This window comes from Tamandua tetradactyla, chromosome 13 (genome assembly GCF_023851605.1).
Source record: "Tamandua tetradactyla isolate mTamTet1 chromosome 13, mTamTet1.pri, whole genome shotgun sequence".
NCBI lineage: Eukaryota > Metazoa > Chordata > Mammalia > Pilosa > Myrmecophagidae > Tamandua > Tamandua tetradactyla.
Genome location: NC_135339.1, coordinates 23,363,109 through 23,384,267, shown reverse-complemented (window position 1 = coordinate 23,384,267; position 21,159 = coordinate 23,363,109). Strand labels below are relative to the sequence as shown.

The 21,159-nt window shown below is 37.6% G+C and overlaps 2 protein-coding genes across 6 annotated transcripts in view; one reads left to right on the top strand and one right to left on the bottom strand.

Moving 5' to 3' along the window:
- Nucleotides 1–15,151, top strand: part of FAM149B1 (family with sequence similarity 149 member B1) — a 73,998-nt gene extending 58,847 nt beyond the window's left edge. For 4 of the 5 annotated variants that reach the window (XM_077124937.1, XM_077124938.1, XM_077124936.1 and 1 more), the window contains 7 exons: nucleotides 1,511–1,635; nucleotides 3,242–3,348; nucleotides 7,063–7,275; nucleotides 8,290–8,413; nucleotides 8,653–8,778; nucleotides 11,213–11,285; nucleotides 12,435–15,151. In XM_077124937.1, the coding sequence (XP_076981052.1) occupies nucleotides 1,511–1,635; nucleotides 3,242–3,348; nucleotides 7,063–7,275; nucleotides 8,290–8,413; nucleotides 8,653–8,778; nucleotides 11,213–11,285; nucleotides 12,435–12,508 (842 nt within the window). In that variant the 3' untranslated portion in view covers nucleotides 12,509–15,151. The remainder of the gene's footprint in view (nucleotides 1–1,510; nucleotides 1,636–3,241; nucleotides 3,349–7,062; nucleotides 7,276–8,289; nucleotides 8,414–8,652; nucleotides 8,779–11,212; nucleotides 11,286–12,434) is intronic. The other variant, XM_077124939.1, reaches the window with a different exon arrangement.
- Nucleotides 10,193–21,058, bottom strand: DNAJC9 (DnaJ heat shock protein family (Hsp40) member C9). Its single transcript, XM_077124964.1, has 5 exons — nucleotides 18,627–21,058; nucleotides 18,319–18,459; nucleotides 17,559–17,813; nucleotides 15,491–15,577; nucleotides 10,193–15,113 (listed from the first exon to the last, which is right to left on the bottom strand). Exons 1-5 carry the CDS (start codon nucleotides 18,804–18,806, stop codon nucleotides 14,994–14,996), a joined length of 783 nt encoding a protein of 260 aa, XP_076981079.1. The 5' UTR covers nucleotides 18,807–21,058; the 3' UTR covers nucleotides 10,193–14,993.
- Between the last annotated feature and the right edge of the window lie 101 nt (nucleotides 21,059–21,159).

Below are 21,159 nucleotides of genomic sequence, written 5' to 3'. Positions count from 1 at the left end.
TTTTCCCCCAATGCTTCTGTAAGGGGATAGGATTTTGAAGCCTCTTACTCCACCATCTTGCTAACATCACTTGCCACCCTCATTTTTAACTCTAATGTGCTAATGGGAAAACAAGCTTCACTGGACATTTCTGTTAAGACAAAATTGAAAAGACAAACCTCTGAATGCTACAAGACTAGTAAACCATCTGGTGATGATGGTAGTGATTTAGAAACAATGAAGACTAAGAGGTCATATTAGTTTGATAACTCAGAAGCATGATTCCTCAACCTAAGTTAAGTTTTGTAGCCATAATTGATGGTAAGAAGTGCTAAAATCACAATGTGGTTTAGAAATGGTAAAATCCATTAATTTGCAGTTATGACCTATGATGCTATGAACATTTCTTCCTGCACACATACACGTGCAAGAGCTTCTGTAGGGTATGTGTCCAGGAGTGGAGTTGCTGAGCCATAGGGTATATGCATTTTCAACTTTATTAGGTAACACCAAAGTGACTGTACTAGTTTATATGCCCACTAAGCAGTACATGAGTCCCTGTGCTCCACAGTCTCATTAGTAATTATGATTGGGCAATTATTAACTTGTTAGCTTGTAAAAGGGTATTTGATTGTGGTTTTGCTTCTCCATTTTTATTAAGGTATAATTTACGTACGGTTAAATTCACCTTTTTTAGTGTACAGTTTATAACTGCCATCTCTTTGTCTCTCTGGACTGAATTTAGAATTTCTTAAGATTTTAAAATTCTATTTCACTAAATTCGCTTCAGCAGGATCTAATCTGGTATTAATCCTTTGCTAAATTTTTGTTTTAGCTCTTTTGTTTTAATTTTTTCCTAATCTCCTTGGTTCTTTTTGTTATGTCCTGCTTTTTATGCATTTTCATTTGCTTCTTTTGTTTTATATTCTGGGTCTGATAATTGCAATTTCTGATTATTGATCTGATTATGTTGTTTTGTTTGCTTTCTTAAGATGACTTGTTTCCTTGTAGATCTTGTAATTTTTCACTGTAGGTTCTAATTCTGAAATTTATCTGTGGGAATGAAGTCCTGAATTGAAGGTCTGAAGGTTTCCCTAGCACTGCACTGTCCAATATAGTAGCCACTGGCCACATGTGGCTATTTAAATTAAAATTAAATACAATTAAAAATTCAGTTCCTTAGTCACATTAGCTTCATTTCAAGCCCTTGAGAGCTACATATGGCTAGTGGCTACCATATTAAACAGCACAGATGTAGAAGATGTTCATAATGTCCACAAACATTCTGCTGGGTAGCGCTGCTCTAGAGATCTTTACTTTCACCAGTAGGCTCCACCAGCCTGGGACTACTTTAAATTAAATTCTCAGCTTGAAGGGTTTTTTGAACCACACAGGTGGTATGATATTGGGCTGCAAAGATGAGTGAAGTCTCATTTGAGATTATGAATTCTTAAGAGAGGTTTTTTTTAATAGTACTATTATTGTGTGTCCGTAGACATCCATAGATAATAGAATCTATTCCTCTGCTCAGATGACGACAGTGATGTGGCAATCACCAGACCCAATTCAGGAAGCCCCTACATGCTGAGTGAACCACAGCCTTTGGTGTTACCTCGAGTGCCACAGTCCAAGGTGCTATCTGTCACCTCCAATCCGGTAAGCCAAATGGGGGATTGTATTTGGAGAACCTAGGACTGTTCTTGCAAGAAGAAATCTGCTCAAAGTTGTTTACCTTAAATGCATTTATGACTCGATTGTTTTAAGTAAAAATATGTAAATTTAAAATTTTATTTAATTTCTGATCCATGTGTTTATCATAATCTACGGACTCTTTGCAGTGATCAGTTTAATTTGAATTTTAAAAATTAATGGCAAATTAGGGTTGCTAAGTAACTCTCAGTCAGCTCTTTTGAAGAGACATCTTTAAGCTGTGCAATCCATAACCATTAGTTCAGCTTAAGTCTGTCTGGGGAAGAATGGAGGATATTTTATTTAAAAAGGGACCAATCTCAGATTTTCTATGGCTTTAACATTTTGTCCTTTGAATTTCCCCTTCTTTGTATTCCTTCCTTCTTTCTTTTCTCATCCTACCAGTTTTACATTTTGCTTTGTTTTTTGAATCTGTTGACTTTTATGCCTTTTGGATGCTCAGTGCTTAGTACTCATAACCTAGTTGTAAAAGGCAAACCAAGGTGTGGAGAAACAGAGAAGTTTATGGACAAACATAAAGAGGGCCACTTCTTGCAGGAAGCTGATGAGTCTGGTCTCATCCTTGTGTTATGATTTATGTAGTCCCAAACCCTACATGATAGTTTTTCTCAGTCTTATTTGTGCAAAAAAAAGTGAGATATGACAGATACAGTACAGCTGGATTCACAAAAGGGTTACTTAAAAATAAAATCTGTAAGGCCCATAACTCAACACATCAGGGGACCAGGTGAACTAATGTTCCTTTGATAGTGACAAAACACCTCTGCAAATTCAACTGATCTGGCTGTAGTTTAGATGGCTTAAGCCCTAAATAGTTAAATTAGATGGTTCTGATTGTTAATGACCAAAGTAAGGAAAAGGGTTAATATATAAACACTCTAGAAAGAGAGAAGAAAATATATTCCGTGTTAGATGGAGGAGAGAGCCAAAAAGGATGCTGCCTCTGATGACCTGAGAGAGAATATCAGCAAGGCTCTGGACTGGCACTGTCAGTCCGAGATTAAATCCTTCTAACATTAGAAGAGATAAGATTAACTCCTTCTAATAAATAATCCTCAGGATAGAGGTTACCATTGAAAGCTGACTATTCTACGGTTAGTGAAGGAGAAAGGGGTAGTTTGTGCAGAGTGCAGGACTGGGTGATGGTGATGAAAGACATTTAAATTACGTTACCCTTATATTTCTTACTTTTTCTCCATATTTTATTTGTGACTTTTCAGGTTTTCTGTCCTAATGTAATATAAGTAATAATAAGTTTAAAAAGGTTCTTGCCCCCCCCATGGGAGTGGCTATTAAATGCTTTAATCTAGATTGATCAGGTTTCTCCCATCTGCTGTCATTAGAGAGGAAAGAAAGGACTCGGATGGTGCCATCCTGACTGTGGACTTGGAGCCCTAGATATGGCTACTGGTCAAGATGTTATAAAAAGTTAAGGCATAAGAGAAAAATGTATGAATGACCTAAACTGAAAATATTAACTTTGGCAAAGCTGGGAAAACAAGCAAGTTCCTTCACCAACCAATAATGAATAACATCTTCTTTTGATATGTAGACGAGTCTCTGTCAAGGAACAAGTAGTCATCAGCCAAATGTGAATGGTCTCTTGGTTCACGGAATGCCTCTACAGCCAAGAAATCTCTCCCTAATGGACAAGCTCCTGTAAGAAAAATAAAATTTTAATAGACTACAGAATTTAAGTAGATTATTGAAACATAGAGAAAGCTAATTCCATCTATTAATGTGCATGTATTGAGACCCTACCATCTGATCTCTATCTCCCGTAGTAATCACTGTCCTGAATTATATCACCATGGCTTAGGTAGACTCTGGGGTCTGGCTTCTTTTATTTAATATGATGTATCAGAATCCATGCATGTTGTTGCATGTGTAACAGAGATCCACAATTTATTTACCCATTCTTCTGTTAATGGACATTTGGGTTGTTTCTAGGTTGGGGTTATTATGAATAATAATTCATATGAATAAAAGCACTACAAATATTTTTACACAAGTCTTTTTGTGGCCTTATTGTCCCATTTCTTTGGGTCAATACCTAGAAGTGGAATTGCAGGGTCATAGGATAAGAATATATTTAATTTGATAAGAAACTGCCATTTTCAAAGTATTTGTACCATTTTACACTCCCACCAACAATGTATGATACCAACAATAGGGGAGCAAATATATTTCAATCAGGAATTTGATAGACTTCACAGCAGAACATAAATTGGACCAGAACAGGAGAAACGAAGTTAAGGAGTCTAATGTAGGGGTTCAAGCATGAACTGCTCAGGATCTGCACTCAAATTGTGGCAATTAAGAAAGGAATAAAATATTTTAGGAGACATCATCAAAGATAAATAAAATTCTATAGAAATGGAGGAATTAAAGTCAGCACTGAGATTTCAAGTTTGAGGGAAGTCTGCTTTCAGGGAAAAGATGAATTGAGTTTTGAGGATGTGAGTTAACAATGATGAACATCTCATCGGAAATATGGGAGAGGTGAAGTTTGGAGGTTGTATGAGTTACCTGGCTAGAGACAAATGAATCCAGAATTTTCAATGAGATGCCCACAATATGAAGATGAACATAGGACAGTTAAAGCCTAAGCCTTGTAACTAGAAAGCACTATTAGGGAATGTAAAAAAAAAAAAAGCATTAGTGAATATGATACCTGTAACTCCAATGGTTAGGAAAGGAAGACCAGAACGATCTCCTGTGAGTAATGCTCCAATTTTAGCCCTATTCCTTGGTGGGTATTTTCCCTTCAAAACCTACCAATCAATCTTGAATAGGGCATGAGATTTTGTTGGTTTGTCCAGGTTAGTGTGATGCCGATAAATTCCAGAATGATTTAGGCAGTGAATAAAGAAGTGTTTGCAAAGTCCCTTTGGGGGAATGGGGAGAAAGGAGGAAATACTCAACTTTCCTATTTGAAGAATTTCTGATATTCTCACAAGCAGTGGGGACAACCAAATAAATAGGCTGAACCCTCGAGCTTAGGGTTCATCCCTATGAAACTTATTCCTGCAAAGGGTAGACTAAGCCTACTTAAAGTTATGCCTAAGAGTAACCCCCAGAGAACCTCTTTTGTTACTCAGATGTGGCCTCTCTCTCTCAGCCAACTCAGGAGGTGAACTCACTGCCCTCCCTCCTATGTGGGACATGACGTCCAGAGGTGTAAATCTCCCTGGCAACATGGAACAGAAAGCCCAGGATAAGCCAGGATCTAGCATCTACAGACTGAGAAAGCCTTTTTGACCAAAAGGGGGAAGAGAGAAATGAGACAAAATAAAGTTGAGACATAATAAAGTTTCAGTGGCTGAGAGATTGCAGTGTTGAGAGGTTATCCTGGAGGTTATTCTTATACATGATATAGATATCCCTTTTTAGTTTATGGTGTATTGGAGTGGCTAGAGGAAATACCTGAAAACTGTTGAACTGTATTCCAGTAGCCTTGATTCTTGAAGATGATTGTATAACATTTACAATGTGACTGTGATTGTGAAAACCTTGTTATTGATGTGCCTTATATCCGGGGTATGGAAGATGAGTAAGAAATATGGATAAAAAATAAATAATGGGGGGATAAAGGGTAAAATAAATTGGATAGATGGAAACACTAGTGGCCAATGAGAGGAAGTGGTAAGGTGTATGGTATGAATGATTTTTTTCTTTTTATTTAGTTTTCTGGAGTGATGGAAATGTTTTAAAAAATGGTCTGGTAATGAATACACAACTATGTGATGATACTGTGAGCCATCAATTTGTACACCATGTATAGAATGTGTGTGTGAAGATTTCTCAATAAAATATAAATAAATAAAATAAAAATTAAAAATCCTTCCAAACACTAAGTAATGTTTTCTACTAGAAGATACCAAAGTGAGCTGAAAGGTTGAAGAACTAGCTTAAAGACACAGGAACAAATGTCCAATAAACACATGAGAAAATGCTCAATATCATGAGTCATTAGGACAAAGCAAACCAAAATCTCAATGAGATACCCTTTCATAACCACTAGAACAGCTATTATTTAAAAAAAAAAAGGAAAGTAACAAGTGTTGGTGAGGATAAGATATAGGAACCTTGTAAATTGTTGATGGGAATGTAAAATGGTGTAGTTGCTGTGGTCACCTGTTTGGTGATTCCTCAAAGAGTTCAGAATTGAATTCCCACGTGACCCAACAATTCCACTCCTAGATATATAGCCAAAAGAATTGAAAACAGGAACTTAGATACTTAAATACAAATATTTATAGTATTATTCACTGAAAACAGTCCAAGTGTCCATCAACAGGTGAATGGATAAACAAAATATGCTATGTACATACAATGAAATACTATTCAGCCATAAAAAGGTGTTCTGATACATGCTACAACATGGATAAACAGTGAAAACATTATGCTATGTGAAATAAGCCATACAAAAATGGCTTGTTATATGATTGTATCATTCCACTCATATGAAATTTCTTGGACAGGCAAATGTATACAGGCAGAATAGATTTAAAGGTTACTGGGAGCTGTGGGGAGGAGGGAATAAGGAGTTATTTCTTAAAAAATACAGAGATTCTGTTTGAAGTGATTAAAAGGTTTAGTAGATAGTGGTAATTGTTCCACGGCATTATGAGTGTAACTAATGCCAATGAATTGTACACTTAAGAATGGCAAATTTTGTTATAGTTTACAATAAAATTTAAAATAACCTCAATTTATAGTACACTGTTTAAACTATTAAACTTTTAGGTATGGTATTTTATTTATCAAAGGGTTGATAGAAGAGGGCACGTCTGTATTTCAGTTGTTCGTGCAAATGGGGATGTATTTTTGGTTCCCCTGTACTACACCACAAGGGTCTGGATCCTTTGCCTGCTTCCAGATTCTCAGAGCAGAACCCCTACCCTGCAGGCTCCAATTAGCTCAGCATTTTAATCTCTGCAGTGGGAGCCATACTAGCTCAACGATTCCCAAGCAGCAATATTTGCCTTTCAACTAAATATTTTTAGTGATATTCGCTCATACGAAGAAGTGCCTCATATATGATAAGAAATCTCAGTTCCTGTGGTAAATTTTTGGAAGGGATTTTGGAGAAGATACCCTTCAGCAGGTGAAAAATGGGGTTGTTTTCCTAAATGCCCATTTGAGTAAATTACTTATATTTAAAATTGAAATTATGGCCTACTTTTAAGAAAAAATTCTTGTGCCTAAGTTAGACTTCCTTCTGGAAAATAGGTTACTTACTGAAAAGTTTTCCTTTTGCTTTTTTCTCCTTTGAATATTTTACAGTCCAAAGTTTTTTTACCCTGTGAGACTTATCTCCCTGTACATAGTGATCTTTATAACACTGTTGGTTTCTTATTTGGCCACTAGAGATCTTGATGACAAGCTACTTATGAGGCCTGGGTCCAGTACCCGAAATTGGCCAAATCGTGCCCTGGAGCTAAGTACATCATCTCTGTCATATATAGTGCAGTCCTCCAGGAGACGAAACCCCCCACCACGTACCCTTCATCCAATCGGCACCAGCCAGTCACGTGCAGGAACTCCAAGACCTGTGGAAGAAATCTTCAGAGGAACCCGAGTGTAGGTTTCAAAAGCAGAATTTCTGAGAACCATGGTAAAACCGATGACGGAAAATTTTTACATAGACACGAATTCAAATATTAAAAAAAAAAGAACTATGCATGGAAACTAATCATTAAATATTCACATTGCTTTGAATCCAGTAGAGGAAAAAAAAATGGGGTTAAATTCTAATAAAATACAGATATTGGATCTTACTATTGATTTAGTTAAAGATTTATATTTCTACAAATAAAATGTTGGTTAGTATATTACTAGCTACTACCCACATACTTTGGATTTACCAAAGGAATAGAGAATATATGTATTTTATTAAGCATTTTGCTTAGTGGGAACAAATTGAATTCATTCCAAAATTCTAGTAAATTCTCCAGTGTCTTTCTATAACTTTGGGATCATTTTCCACTGACACTGAAAACCTTATAAACCTCAGATAAGTAGTTGCTTAGACCAGGAAAAATATCTCTTAGCTCTTAGGAAACAACACTAAAAGTATGCCCTCCCCCCAGCTTTCATTCCTTTAAATCTCCGAATGAGTTTAATTGTACAAAAAGTACCTAGAAGCCAACTTTTTAAATAAAATTCTTTCATTAGCTTTTGATAGCTGATTTCTAGGACTATGCTCAAGGCTATGAGATAGCAAAGCCACAAGTGGGTTTTAAATTCAGTTTCTATGTTAAACATGTATTGTTATATTTCTCTCCCAACATGTTATTTCTTGATTTTGATTTTCCAATTCCTTGTTATAATTTAGGAATCATCAAAAGGGACATCCAAAGCCACCAGAAATGTTTGTCAGGCCACTAGTGTTCTCATCTGCTCACTACCTTATGTTAACTGATATGGATAGATGCATTATCTATTCATTTGGGGATGAGCGGTCTTGATGTATAATCTCTCATCCCCTGATGAAACCTTTTTCAAAGTTGATACTTCTAGAGTATGAAAGAGTTCTAATCAATTTGCTTGTGTTGTTTTAATTTGATGCTTACATATCTTGGTGTTTGCTGGTAGGATCTGCAGCCCAGTGGCAGTCAACTCGTTTTCCTCTCCCTCACCAATGCCCCTGAGTCGAAATAATCTGCTGCCACCTATTGGCACCACAGAGGTGGAATACGTGAGCACTGTGGGGTCACAGGTATGTCTGTTTCAATTCCCTTTCATGTGCTTGCTACAAAACCCCCATGGGCAGTAATTCTCTGGGATATACCCTCTGGCCTTGAAATCTGTCCAAATTCTAAAGTGGACTCTAATTTATGACAGTGGAATCAGAGCAGCTTGGTGTGCAGTTACTATACCTTCCAGGGTTTATGTAGGGAATGCACCACTTCCATTACAAAAAGTTAACTCTCTCTGTAACTTTTCTTTCTTCTGAAGAAATCCTATGGCGATTCCAGTCGGGCTCGAAGTGCGGTGGTGGATGAACCTAAGCATCAGCAGCCCCCGGAGAGGCTCCTTTTACCAGATTTCTTCTCCAGGCCCAACACAACTCAGTCATTTTTGGTAGAGACATACTTCTATGGGCTTAATAGTTATGGAAAGAAATGGGCAAAACAAACAAAAAAAGTTTGGGAAATTCAGTATTTTACATACAGGGTTTAGTCAGTTCCAAGAATAAAAGTTGAGGTTCAAATGATAATAACAGTGTTCTAAATACATTTTCTTGATATTCTGACCGGTCCCTGCTGCTTACTAAAGCACTGGGGATTCTTTTGTTGGTAAAGTGCCTTATACATAACATAAACTATAAATTCTAAGCAAGTCTGGGTATCTATTTCTGGGCACAAGCAAAAAAAAAAGAAAAGTTAAACTCCAGAGCATACCAATTAAGCACTTCATTCTTCAACCCTGCTTGCAATACCAAAAGTAGTAACAGATTATGATTTGGACTTATAGATGGGTGAATTAGGACTTTCATTTTTTTCACTGGCATTTGAAATGCTGGTATTTATTTACTGTACATTTACTAGCCCTTTTACTTTTAAGCAAGTAATAGAAAAAAAATTGTTTGGAAGACCTCTGCCTGCCTCATTTGCTTTTTAGCAGCATGGCACAGAAAGCTGGAAAAATGACTGGGGCCACACTTAGCACCTGGGAATCAGGGCCTGGGCCCATATCAGTCTTCAGGATGGTAGCATGCCAGCCTAAAGCACTGTACAATCTTCTCTTTACTAGAAGAGTGAGAATAATTAATGAATGGGACTGTAAGGGCTTACTCTAGGGGAAGGCACATCCAAAATAAGGGAAATAGGTAAATAGGGAAATGTGAGCTTTTCTGATTATTATTCAGTATGAACCCTAGAAAATTTGAGAAAGTCTATTGAATTTGTCTTTTCATAATTTGACTTAGGACATTTGTTTGGCAATGTTTCATGAGTATATTTTAAAGGCTAGGTTCTTTTCATATCCAAAATTTAAATTTTGGTTGCCTTGGGAATAAAACTGAACACATGGATACACTTCAAAGTTTCTTCTTTTTCAAATGTCTACAAGAGTAATAATAAATTGTACTTAGCCATTTCTCTCCCAATTTGCTGTCATAAAAAGAGATGATCAAAGTAATCAATGATCAATATAATCTGAATCCTGGATCTGGCACTGCCAGACTAGCTCCACTCTGCTTCTTAGTATTCTCATCTAGAATAGGGGTCAGGAAACTACAGTTCACAGGTCATTTGGCCTACTGCCTATTTCTGTAAATGTTTTATCGGAACACAGAGCTTTACTCATTTGTTTATGTACTGTCTATGATGCCTTTTAGGCTAAAACCTTCAAGAGAGTTGAGTAGTTGCAATGACTATGTGGTCCACAACACCTGAAATATTTACTGGCCCTTTAGAAAAATAAGTGTGCTGACCCCTGATCTAGAATATGCGGGGGGGGGGGGGGGGGGGGGGGTTGTGCACAGAACCACCAGAAAATATTTTTAAGGTTCTTTCAAATTTCTGAAATATCTTGATTCCAGTGTCCTGATAGGGAACTGATGGTTTTTATTTCAGAAGTCCTACAGGATGACATTTAAAGCTCTTTGGGGATATCTGCATTTTAATATTTTAGTAATTATCTTTAAATTCCTTGAAGCGATTTTGAAATGTTTTGAGTCTCATAAAGCTAAAAAAGTAAATGGACAGTGGTAGAATTCTTGCCTGCCATGCAGAAGACCCAGGTTCCAACATGAAAAAGTTAGAAAGCACATAGCCCAAATACCCTTAAAGAGTGGGAAAAAGATCAAAGGTGATGGTGGTGTTATACAGAGAAGGCAGGGTTTAACAAACGAGTATGATTGCTAAATCATGATATTGATATTTCTTTTAGTCTCCAGTACCTTAGAGCAGCTAGAAGTAAAAACCTAAAATTGTGGAACTGAAACCCATACCAAAATCTGAAATCTGTTCTACAACTAATTGTTGTGCTATGCTTTGAAATTTATTGCTTTTTTGCATATGTTATTTTTCCAAAAAAAGAAAAAAAATATTGATTGTGATGATAAACGCACAGGTATATGATGATATTGTGAACCAAGGATTGTACACTTTGGATAATTTCATGGTATGGGAATATATAATATATATCAATTAAAATTAATAATTTTTTAAAAATCATAGATGTTTCAATATTGCTAAAAAGGCTGGTTCCATCTTAAAACAGCAAACAATAAAAAAGAAATCAGATAATACTCCCTTGGGAAACTAACTGAATGGCCATTAATAAGGTTGTAGAATTTACAATTTTCACAAAGTAGCAAATGGCTTTGTGGGCCTCTATCTTGGATTTCCTACCCTGAATTCAACAGAGTACACTCAAATCTCTTAGAGTGTCAGATAATGGCTTCTAACATTACTGTCAAATTTCAAGGTTTGCCCTTGTAAAAATAACTAAAGTATTATTCTTTGGAAGATCACATTATAAGTCTCTATCTTTTTCTTTTCTCTTCTAGCCAGATAAACAGTGTCAGCATTCCTACACCATTGAGTATCCTCAACAGGCCCGACCTGGTAGGGGATCTGCAGGTACTAATGGGGCCATGGCTTTTATTCTACTATCGTACAAATATGCTAAGAGTCCACTTTATCTTACTTTTTCTATACTGAGTTTTCTTCCTGACTTCTCCTATTTATTTTGTTTTCCAACATCTTTGTAAATCATTTCAAATTCATTTTGGAAAATGGGGTATAACAAAAAATAGAACAATAACTATACTGTTTAGAGCCAAAAAGCTCCAGATTTCTGCTGTTTTCTCAGATCACATGGCTCTCACTACTCCGGCAGGGTAAGTAAATAGTACATTTCAATTTTTTTTTTAAACCAAAAAAGTAATTTTCGTAACATTCAAAATATCTTTCAAGAACATGATATGGATTTTATTATCTTGGCAATATCCACACTAGAAATTGTGAATATGGAGTAAATTGCTTTACAGGTTCACCTATTACACAAAGGTAAAAAAAATAAGTTCTAAAACATCAGGATATGCTTGGAGTCTCATTCTACCCAGTGACTCCTTTTTGATCTCTAAATTATTCTCCATAGACTTTATAAATATAGAAATGAGGGGAGAAAATCTAGGGATGTCTTAATTGTCCTGTGAATGGTATTCTCACCACCATCAGGGACATTCTCATTATGCTGAAGATGAAATTTCTAAGTACTGGATAGTTGAAATGTTTACTATTCATGATACAATTAAACAATTCATCTTTATAGCCCAAGGGAATTCTCTTAATTTATATCCTGGCAGCATTATTTGGTTATCTTTGAATTCTTTTGTCCTGATTCGTCCTGGAAGGAATGCTGCCTCTAAGTTATAGTTATGACATTCAGTCATGTAAATGGTCAGGGGTAGCTACATATAATACAAAAATAATATCTAAATGAAACAGATAACTTCTTAGTCATTTTTACCTACTGGGCTCTTCTGCAACACAAGATTACTGCTTTCCTATCTTCAGAATAAAGCTTATTTATTTTTACATGAAAAAAAATATAAAAAATGTTTCTAATTGCCTTGGTAAATATATACTTTACTACTTTGTCCCAGGCTCCAAATTTAAAGTCCAGCTGATAAATGGATTAAAAAAAAGCCCTTAGATAATGAACTTGAGGTTACCAAACCTAAAATGCCTACTAATGTTACTCATGATATCATCTTTGTCTGAAAGGTCCTCAGTTACATGGGTCTACAAAATCTCAAAGCAGAGGTGGACCAGTTTCTAAAACCAGGCATGGACCATAGGGCAAATGAGAAGAACCTGGCATCGGGCTACTGCTGGCACGTTTGAAGATTTCATGAATCAGTGTTCAGTTATCTCACAAGTACAGAGCTTGTCTAAAAGAAATAACTTGAAACCATCTTTATGAAGAGTTGTTCTGGTACAACGGACTGAGAGAAACAGAACAGACTACTTGCCAAAGACTACATGGGTATTGTTTCTAGCTCTCCTATCTATCTTCTTTCAGCATAAGTTAACCTATTCCACTAGACAGGAATTTATACTCAAAGATGGAACAGTGAATAATTACCCTAAATCCTGCTCCTGTTCTCTGTTAACAATGATCAGTCCAATCATCATAGGATTCTACAAGGCTATATATATACAAGAAAACAACAAATGATTAATAACATCATTGGCTTCAGAATGCTGCTTGTATTAATTTCTGGGAAGTGGTATTTAGTTTTAATTTTAAGTCAAATCATTTTTAGGATCTAGTGCTTTAAAAAATGTGAGCTACTCATCAAAAAGATGTCATTCCTAAAGCTTTGTTTAATTGTCCAATCCTGTAGGCAGATAGATGTCAACATGGAAGGAGTAACCAAAGACATAAATGTGGACATCAGTGTAAAATAACTTACATAATAAATTATACTGAATATATTTTTCCAGATAGGACAGCTCAACCTCACATTGCCTGGTCAATTTCATGCTATGTTGATTTTTTTTCTTCAAACATCTTACTTGTCAGAGCAGGCAGTGGTGGCTCAGGGGCAAGAATTCTTACCTGCTGAGCTGGAGACCTGGGTTCGATTCCCAGAGCCTGCCCATGCCAAAACAAAACAAGTATCTTACTGGTCACATTTTTCCCATGTATTAAACTCAACTTGCCAAATTTTCTCTGGCAGCACCAAGAAAGTAAAGAATACTTAGAATAGAATATTGCTATTAAGCCACCAATGTACAAATCTTTAAAATTTTAAGAAAACCTAGCAGTCCAGCATAGACATATCCTATAATAAATGGCTTTGTGTCAGTTAAGAGTGCTAGGAGTCTTCCGGCATTCTTCTCACTTTACCACAGACCTTTTCCTGAGGGCACTCATGAGTGCAGCAATAGCTTAAATTTCACTGAATATTAATTTTAATTATCATACTGGATTTAGATCTTACTGTCAATCTTTAGAGTAGATAATTTCAAGTGATCATAAATTGGGACAATGTTTTTATTATATGTAGGTATTCCAATGCTATCATATAGAAAAGACAGATGCTTCAAAAAAGCTGCATTAAATTTATATTTTTAATACATTAAAGAATATTTTTTAATCTGTTGTAATCAGAAACTGAAAACATGTCATGTGCTTACCTCAGACAAGTTATGGTACATAAAGCACAGTACCAAGAGATGACTTGTTTTATGTATATGGTATTGAATATATCTATATATAAATCAGAAATTTTAAGTTGAACAGTCCCTAAAAGTTTTTAAAATATTCCAATGAATACATACCTACTCAACTAAATATTAAGTGAAATTTTGTATACCATTTTCACAAACCAGTGCCATGAGTGCATTATCATAAACCAGTGGCTCAAGATATGTTTCCTTTCAAAGAGTCGAAGGGCCTCTTAGAAGTCACTTAGCCCATCTACCTCATCTTCTTTATAGATAAAGAGAGAAGTTCAGGCAAGCTCTGTGACCTGTCTAATGAAATTCAGCAGTTAGAGGCAGGATTCCAAGCACATCTCTTTATGGTATTTAAACTGGTGCGTGTAGTATAATGCTGAGACTACTTTTCTTTGTTCTTCTGTATCCAACCTAAGTATCATTCATCTTTTTTTCTAGATCATATAAATTATCACTGGGATCATTTAAAAAGCTTTCAGAACTTACATTTTTTACTTGCTTATTTAATCATATACAAGTCTTACAAAAAATGACTGAAGTAATGTGACTACCTGTTTCTCCTATATTTCAGGCATAGAATACACCTGGTTGAGCAAAAAGGTCTATTTAAGATCATTAAGACTAAAGGCAAACTGGCAAGTATTCTGTAGACAGTTACTCAGCAAGTGTTTCTGAAGGTGTTCCAGCTAGATGGGGTGCCTATTCTAATACATGTGTATCATCATCTTGAATATTTGCAGCTCACCTGTGTGGACAAAATGACAACTGCTAAAGGCAGTATGCAACAGATCCACATTTTAAATAGAGTTCCATTTACAGAGTATCCATGGAAGCAAGTGCTGTCAAGAAAGTATAGCACCCTCCCTCACTATCACCACCAATTTCCTTTATGTAGGACCTCAGAGAATGTCAGGTGATTTCTAGGAAATACCAAAATCAGACTGACAGATTCTATTTGGTTTACAATTGATCTGAATAATTTAGCCTGGAAAGACAATTTGTCCCAGGGACTGGGTTGACTTTTGTCTTCAATCTTGACTGCATAATGCCTACAAAGGTACCTTTAGCATAAGGACCTTTGAAGAGGAAAATAATCCATTATTTCTTTTCTTTCTTGAGAGCTGTTTTCTTCCCACCTCCTTTGATAGGTTTGCAGTACTTTGCTTCCATCTGAGCCAGAAAACTGTCCATTTCCTTTTCCCGATCCTTTTGTCTGCTCTGTTTGAAAAATTAAAACACAGGCTTTCAAAACACAACACTATCCATAAAATAAATTATGGTTACCAGGGGCTGAGGGGAAGGGAGAACGGAAGTAACTGTTAATGGGTATAGGGGTTTTTTTTGGCGGGGGGGGGGGGGGTGATGAAAAAATATTCTGGAATTAATAGTGATTGTTGTAGAACTTTGTGAATATACTAAAAAAAAACCACTGAATTGCACAACTCAAAAGGATAAAAATATGACATTGAATTTTATCTTTAAAAAAATGAAAACAAAAAGAAACCCGTAACACTATATATACACTCCAAAGAAAATATTAGCAACCGGAATCAGAAAATGGTATATAACCTTCATAGACAACATGCCAAGATTACCTGAATGACTGCTTTCAGGTTATCCACCCCTTGATCAAGCCCCAACTCCTTCCTGCTCATTTCTGCTTCTTTAGCCTCTTCCTGAGCCTGAAATGGAAACTCACATGAGACTCCAAAGTAACCTATAAAATGCTTAAAATACACTTTCCTAAAAGCAAATCTTCGAGACTAAAATCCATTCCAATGTGGGATTATATTAACAGATTCAAAGAAATAAAGTTACATAAATACTGCTGACAGTAAACAGTAGATCCACTGATTCCAATTAGCATTTCTAAGTTTTTCCTTCCTCTACTTGCAACAGGGTCCATTAGAACTTTGGTAGTCATAAACCACATGGTAATAAAAAGGAAGGCAAAATGTGAGAAAAGCCACTTAGCTAAGAATCCCTCAAAAGTATTGCCAAGATACAGACACTTTAAGATTCCTCCTCTAGAAACTTAATTTACCACATATGATTGGCAGCAGCAACCCTGGTTTAAAATTCTTTCTCCTGAGTTTCAGAAGAAACATTTTCAAACTCAGTTTTAAATTTCAAAGCCACATTCATTCTGCCAGTTTTTGCTAGAGCATTCTTTCCCCAATATCACAAGAACTCCTTTGGAAAGGTAAATAAGTTTGTTTTCTTTAAGGCAACAAGTATGATTAAGAGGCCCAACCCCCTAGCAAATTTTCTAAGTAACAATAAATACTAGGAATGATCATACATTAGGACCTTGTTATCCCAATAAAAATACAGCTTCTATCTTTTATTTAAGGTCCTTGAATGTGAATTATCTCCCTAAATTCTGCCTCCCAACGCCCCATGTTCCTAAATTTGCTGGAGAGTCTAAACTATGCCATTTCAACACTCAAACTGTAAGGGAAAATTTCTCAAGCTGATATGCTATTATTGAGTACAACTGTGCTCATTTTCACCTGAAAAAAATGATTACCAACTTAGATAAACTATTAGCTTCAGTCTAAACAAATCTAGCCTTTGAGGCAAATGATGATCTTTACATACATTCCAATTCTCCCTGGAACTCACCAACATAAGGCACAGCCCTTTATCTAGGCATGTCAGGCCCTTAAAATTTCCACCCCAAAACCCCACCTCCTCCCTTAAAAAAATTCAGCTTTACCTCATATGTATCTTGTATCTAAAAGCTGCAGACTCACCCTCTCCCCCTGCATTCAGCCACACACAATAAACACTCTTGGGGGTACCCACCAAAGATCTAAAGCCTTAAAGTCTGCTGTGGATGGAGCTGCTATTAAGAAAGCCAGGTTAAGGCAATGGTTACTTCAGTACCAGTCCAAAGCAATACTTCCCAAAAGACGAGACACACAAATATTTGCTACCTTGAATTTACTCCCTCCTATATAACTCCATCTGACCTTCAGCAACTTTCCCATGCTGCGCCCCCTGGCCATATGAAGAACATTTCAGGGTCACTTCAAGATGATATTATTTAAACAGCCCATACAGTAAACTCTCTTGAGCACAACAAACTAGGAAAAAAGCTTCTCTAGCATGCTCATTTTATTAGATGAGAACTATGTAACAAGTTAACCCTTATCCTTATTTCAGTAGTTTTGTATATATTTCCATTATTGTAAATATCCTTGTAAATGGTTAGGTTCATGTGTCAGGTGACGGTGTCCAGTTGTCTGGTCAAATCACACTGGCCTAACCATTACTATAAGGACATTTTGTGAACTTAAAGCATCAGTAAGTTGACTGCATCTACAGCTGATTACATCCAGGATCAACTAAGAGGAATGTCTTCTGAAATGAGACATTTAATCCAATCATCTGAAGGCTTTTAAGGGAGAGGTGATGACTTCTGTCTCTACTTCAGGCAGCCAGCTTTCCTGGCGAATTCATTCAAAGTTACCAGTTTGCAGCCTGCCTTATGGAATTTGGACTTGTGCATACCCACAGTTGTGTGAGACACTTGTATATCCTCTCATATTTACAGATATCTCCTGTTGGTTCTGTTTCCCTGGAGAATCCTGACTAATACAATCCTCAAATCTTTTTTGGAAGCTGGCAAGATGCAAACAACAGCATTCAAAATCTTACCCTCCTTTTCCTTGCATTCATCTTTTGCTTCGATTCTCTGACAAAGGCTTTATAGGATGGCACCTCTCCAGTGTCAATGGCTTGCTGAATAATGTTCCTTATTCTGGGTTCCTCTGTGTACTGCACACACAGCACAGACTCCATAATCTGGTCCATGTCGCCCTTGAAGTCCAGATAGGCCTGTTTAATATCAGTGAGCTCTTCTTCAGAACCTTTGTATGCTTTTTCAAAAGCCTGAATGTCCTCTAGAGATATCTAAATAAGAGAAATAAGATTTAATTCTGGAAATTTTTTAAAAATAAAAGTTATACTACTAAAACTAAAAATCTAGGTGTCGATGTTTCTTCACAAATATGGCAATTACATAAGCCAAAATTATTGGGAGGGACCAAACTTTCTATGCCTAAGCTTTTCCAAAGTGCTCCCTAGTTCAGCTTTGAAAACTGCTAAACTAGTAACAGGAAAATTTTAATGAAGTTTCCAAAGGTGGGAAGAGACCCGGAAAAACATTTCAAGGCTTGCATTTGGATATGTAAATATAAAGCACATCCTGAAAATAATAATAAAAAAAAATCTTCCCCTTTCCACTGCAACAATCAACAGGAAACTAAAGGCCCATTCCAGTAAGTATATGTATCTTGAGGCCAAACTCAAATTACTCATTCCTACGGAATTAACGAAAAATGCAAGGTCTTAAGAGGAATTCAATAAACGTTCGTTGAATGAATGATAGGAACTGTCAAAACCTCAAGTTCCCTACTTTTTTGAAGAGTAACCTCCAATACGCTTCCCAGTCCCTGTCTTGATTGAGCACAGCAGAGTCCTCGTCCACTGTTCCGTGCTCATCGTATACTGCTCTCTGCTCTTTGTCACTGAGAACCGAATAGACTTTTCCGAGGATCTGCCGGGGAAAAAAAAAAGCATCTCAGAATCGCCCCCGCTACTTCCTACAGAAGCAGCGCCGCGAAAACTACAGAATCAGCGCACTCCCTCCGGGTGGGGCCAGGTGGCCAGACAGTCGGGAGAGGCCAGGGAGACCCATCCACCTCCACGCGGGGGCCCGTGTACCTGGAAGCGGCGGGTGGCGTCCTCCTTGTCGCCCTCGCCCACCCGGTCTGGGTGCACCTGCAGGGACACCCTGTGGTAGCCACGCCGGATCTCGCTGTCCGACGCCTCACGCCGCACGCTCAGCACCCGGTAGAGGTCGGTTGTGCCGAACACTTCCTCGCACAGGTCCAACAGCCCCATGCTAGGCACTGGGCGGAAGCCGGCAGAGCTTAGTGAAAACCGCCGGTCTTAGTTACGGCCCAGGACGGCTTCCTTTTCCCGCGCAAAACGCTCGCGTCACCAGAAACGGGGTAAGGGGCAGGGTCGCGGAACGACGCCACGCTTGACGACGGCCGCAAAAGGGGCGTGGCCAGGCCGGCGTTTGCGGGGTGGACTCGCCTAAAGCCTACTCGCTCCCGGAGGGATATGGTCCGTTCGTGGGAGGGGATTTCGGGGAATGCCTCTCTGCTGGTAAACCAAATGTAACCCGGGTCCCGCCACATCCTCTCCTGCGCCGCTTCCCTCACCTTTCACTGGAAATCTCGCGTCTGTCTTCTCCCCAGTTTGGCGCAGAAGCTTACTCAATATAAGCAATGCATACCTATTAGGTTGAACCTATTAAATTGCCGGGATTTCTTGTAACTTTTTTCTTTTTTTAAGTAAAAAACAATCTTAAGTTCGGCCTTTGGCAATTTCATACGACTCAACCTAAACGGTAAGTAGATTTTTCCTCTTCCAAAGATTATCCTGATAGCAGGGGTACTAGTGCTGTAGGCCCAAATAATTTTGGGACTGCTGGAGTACTTTCCCTTGAACTCTACAAGAAAAACCCTAATTTAAAATCCACAAAACACCAATCTAAAGTTTTACACTCTATCTGAAAGGATTTATGGATTTGGCGTTTATTATAGAATCATTCCCACTTACCTTCCAGCCCCTGAGTTACCTCCCACATTGGTGGAGGTAACAGAACCTGAATCCTTATCTTAATAAAAATAGAAGCTACCTGTAGCAAAGGCCTTTATCTTCTTTTTAAAGCTTTCTAAAGTATACACCTGGGTGTGAACATATTGAATTTGAGAAGCTAGCAAGATAAACTGGTGCAATTATCCAAGATGGTGAGAAATTTGGGCCAGTAATCCAAAGCAAGGGTAGGGCAGAAGAAAAATTGGGGAATCAGGGAAGAGGTCAAACTCGCAAAAAGTGTATGTTAAGAGGGTAAGGTGGATATTCAAGTTGGCAGAAAATAAAAATAATACTTTACCCAGACTATTTCTTATCAGTTCCCCTAGTCAGGGGTCAGCACTTTGCAGAATCACAATCTCCTCTGTTCCACAAATTAATATTTCTCCAGGGACCTTCAATACCCTCCACAGCAGATTAATATCTTGTCAGCATTGCCATGGTTTTCAAATCATTTCTTTCCCAGATCCAAGATCAAACCCAGATAATACCAATTCCTCTGAGCCTGTCCTGGCTTCAGTCTCCTCAAAGCAAGGGGTGGCCAACAACTTCATGCTAGCAGAGCCTTGATGACTCCAGAATTTGAGGTGGCTGGTTATTCTCAGAATATAAAACTCAAAGAGTAAAAAGTAGGTTGGTACACTGAAAGAGAATGAGAACCTCCTCAATAAATCTCCTATATCCTAGTCTATGCCAGAATTTGAAATCTGTAGTTCAATCTATATTAAAACCATCTTACCCATGCTTGTGGTTGTAGAATCCTGTGGTTCTGGTGAAGCAGGTAATGTGTTATCTTATGGGGTTTTTTGGTAATCATTTATATCATCAAACTCATGTCTAAACCTGGTTCTATCACTGACTTTCTAAATGAGGTCTTGTAAAGTCATTGCCGAGTTTGTCCCCTACAGATGACATATCTTGGAAAGGGTTTTTCAAGTAGGCACAGTGGGTCCGGAATCCTAGCTGAACCCAGTATTAACTGCATGCCTTGGGCAAGTTTCCACCTTTGAACCTAAGTGTTCCTATCTGTAAAATGGAGATATTCCCATCTACCCTAATGATACTTTAAATCCACATAAATAACCTTGTGTGTAAAGGGCCTAGGATGTATTTAGGTCCAATACAGTGTTCACTATCTCACAGATTCTCATCCTAAAAAATAGTCCATCACTCAGCCCACAAACAACTTTCATAATCAAACTAACTTTGCAGGAGGTTATGTCAAGCAAGATTATATAAACCCCAAATTACAAAAACAATGAGCTTGCTTTCTGTGTTCTTGAACTGGTGGGATGACCACAAGTGATAAAGGAAAGAATTATTTAGGATGGGCCATGGACCTGTGTTTGGGAGCTTTGAAACAGGGTATTCTTGCAAGGCAGTAAACTGTAAAGTTATCCAAGAGATCTAAGGCCCAACATAAAATTCCAACATCACTCCCTCCCCACCACAGTAACTACCTTTCCCAAGACCAAGGCTGAAAAGAGCAATTGTTCCTAGACCCAGCTCCACATCAGACAAGAACAAGTCTCTCTCCCTGGGCTGTGCTCAGGCCAGGGCTATAAGAGACCCACAATCCCTTCCTGCTTCC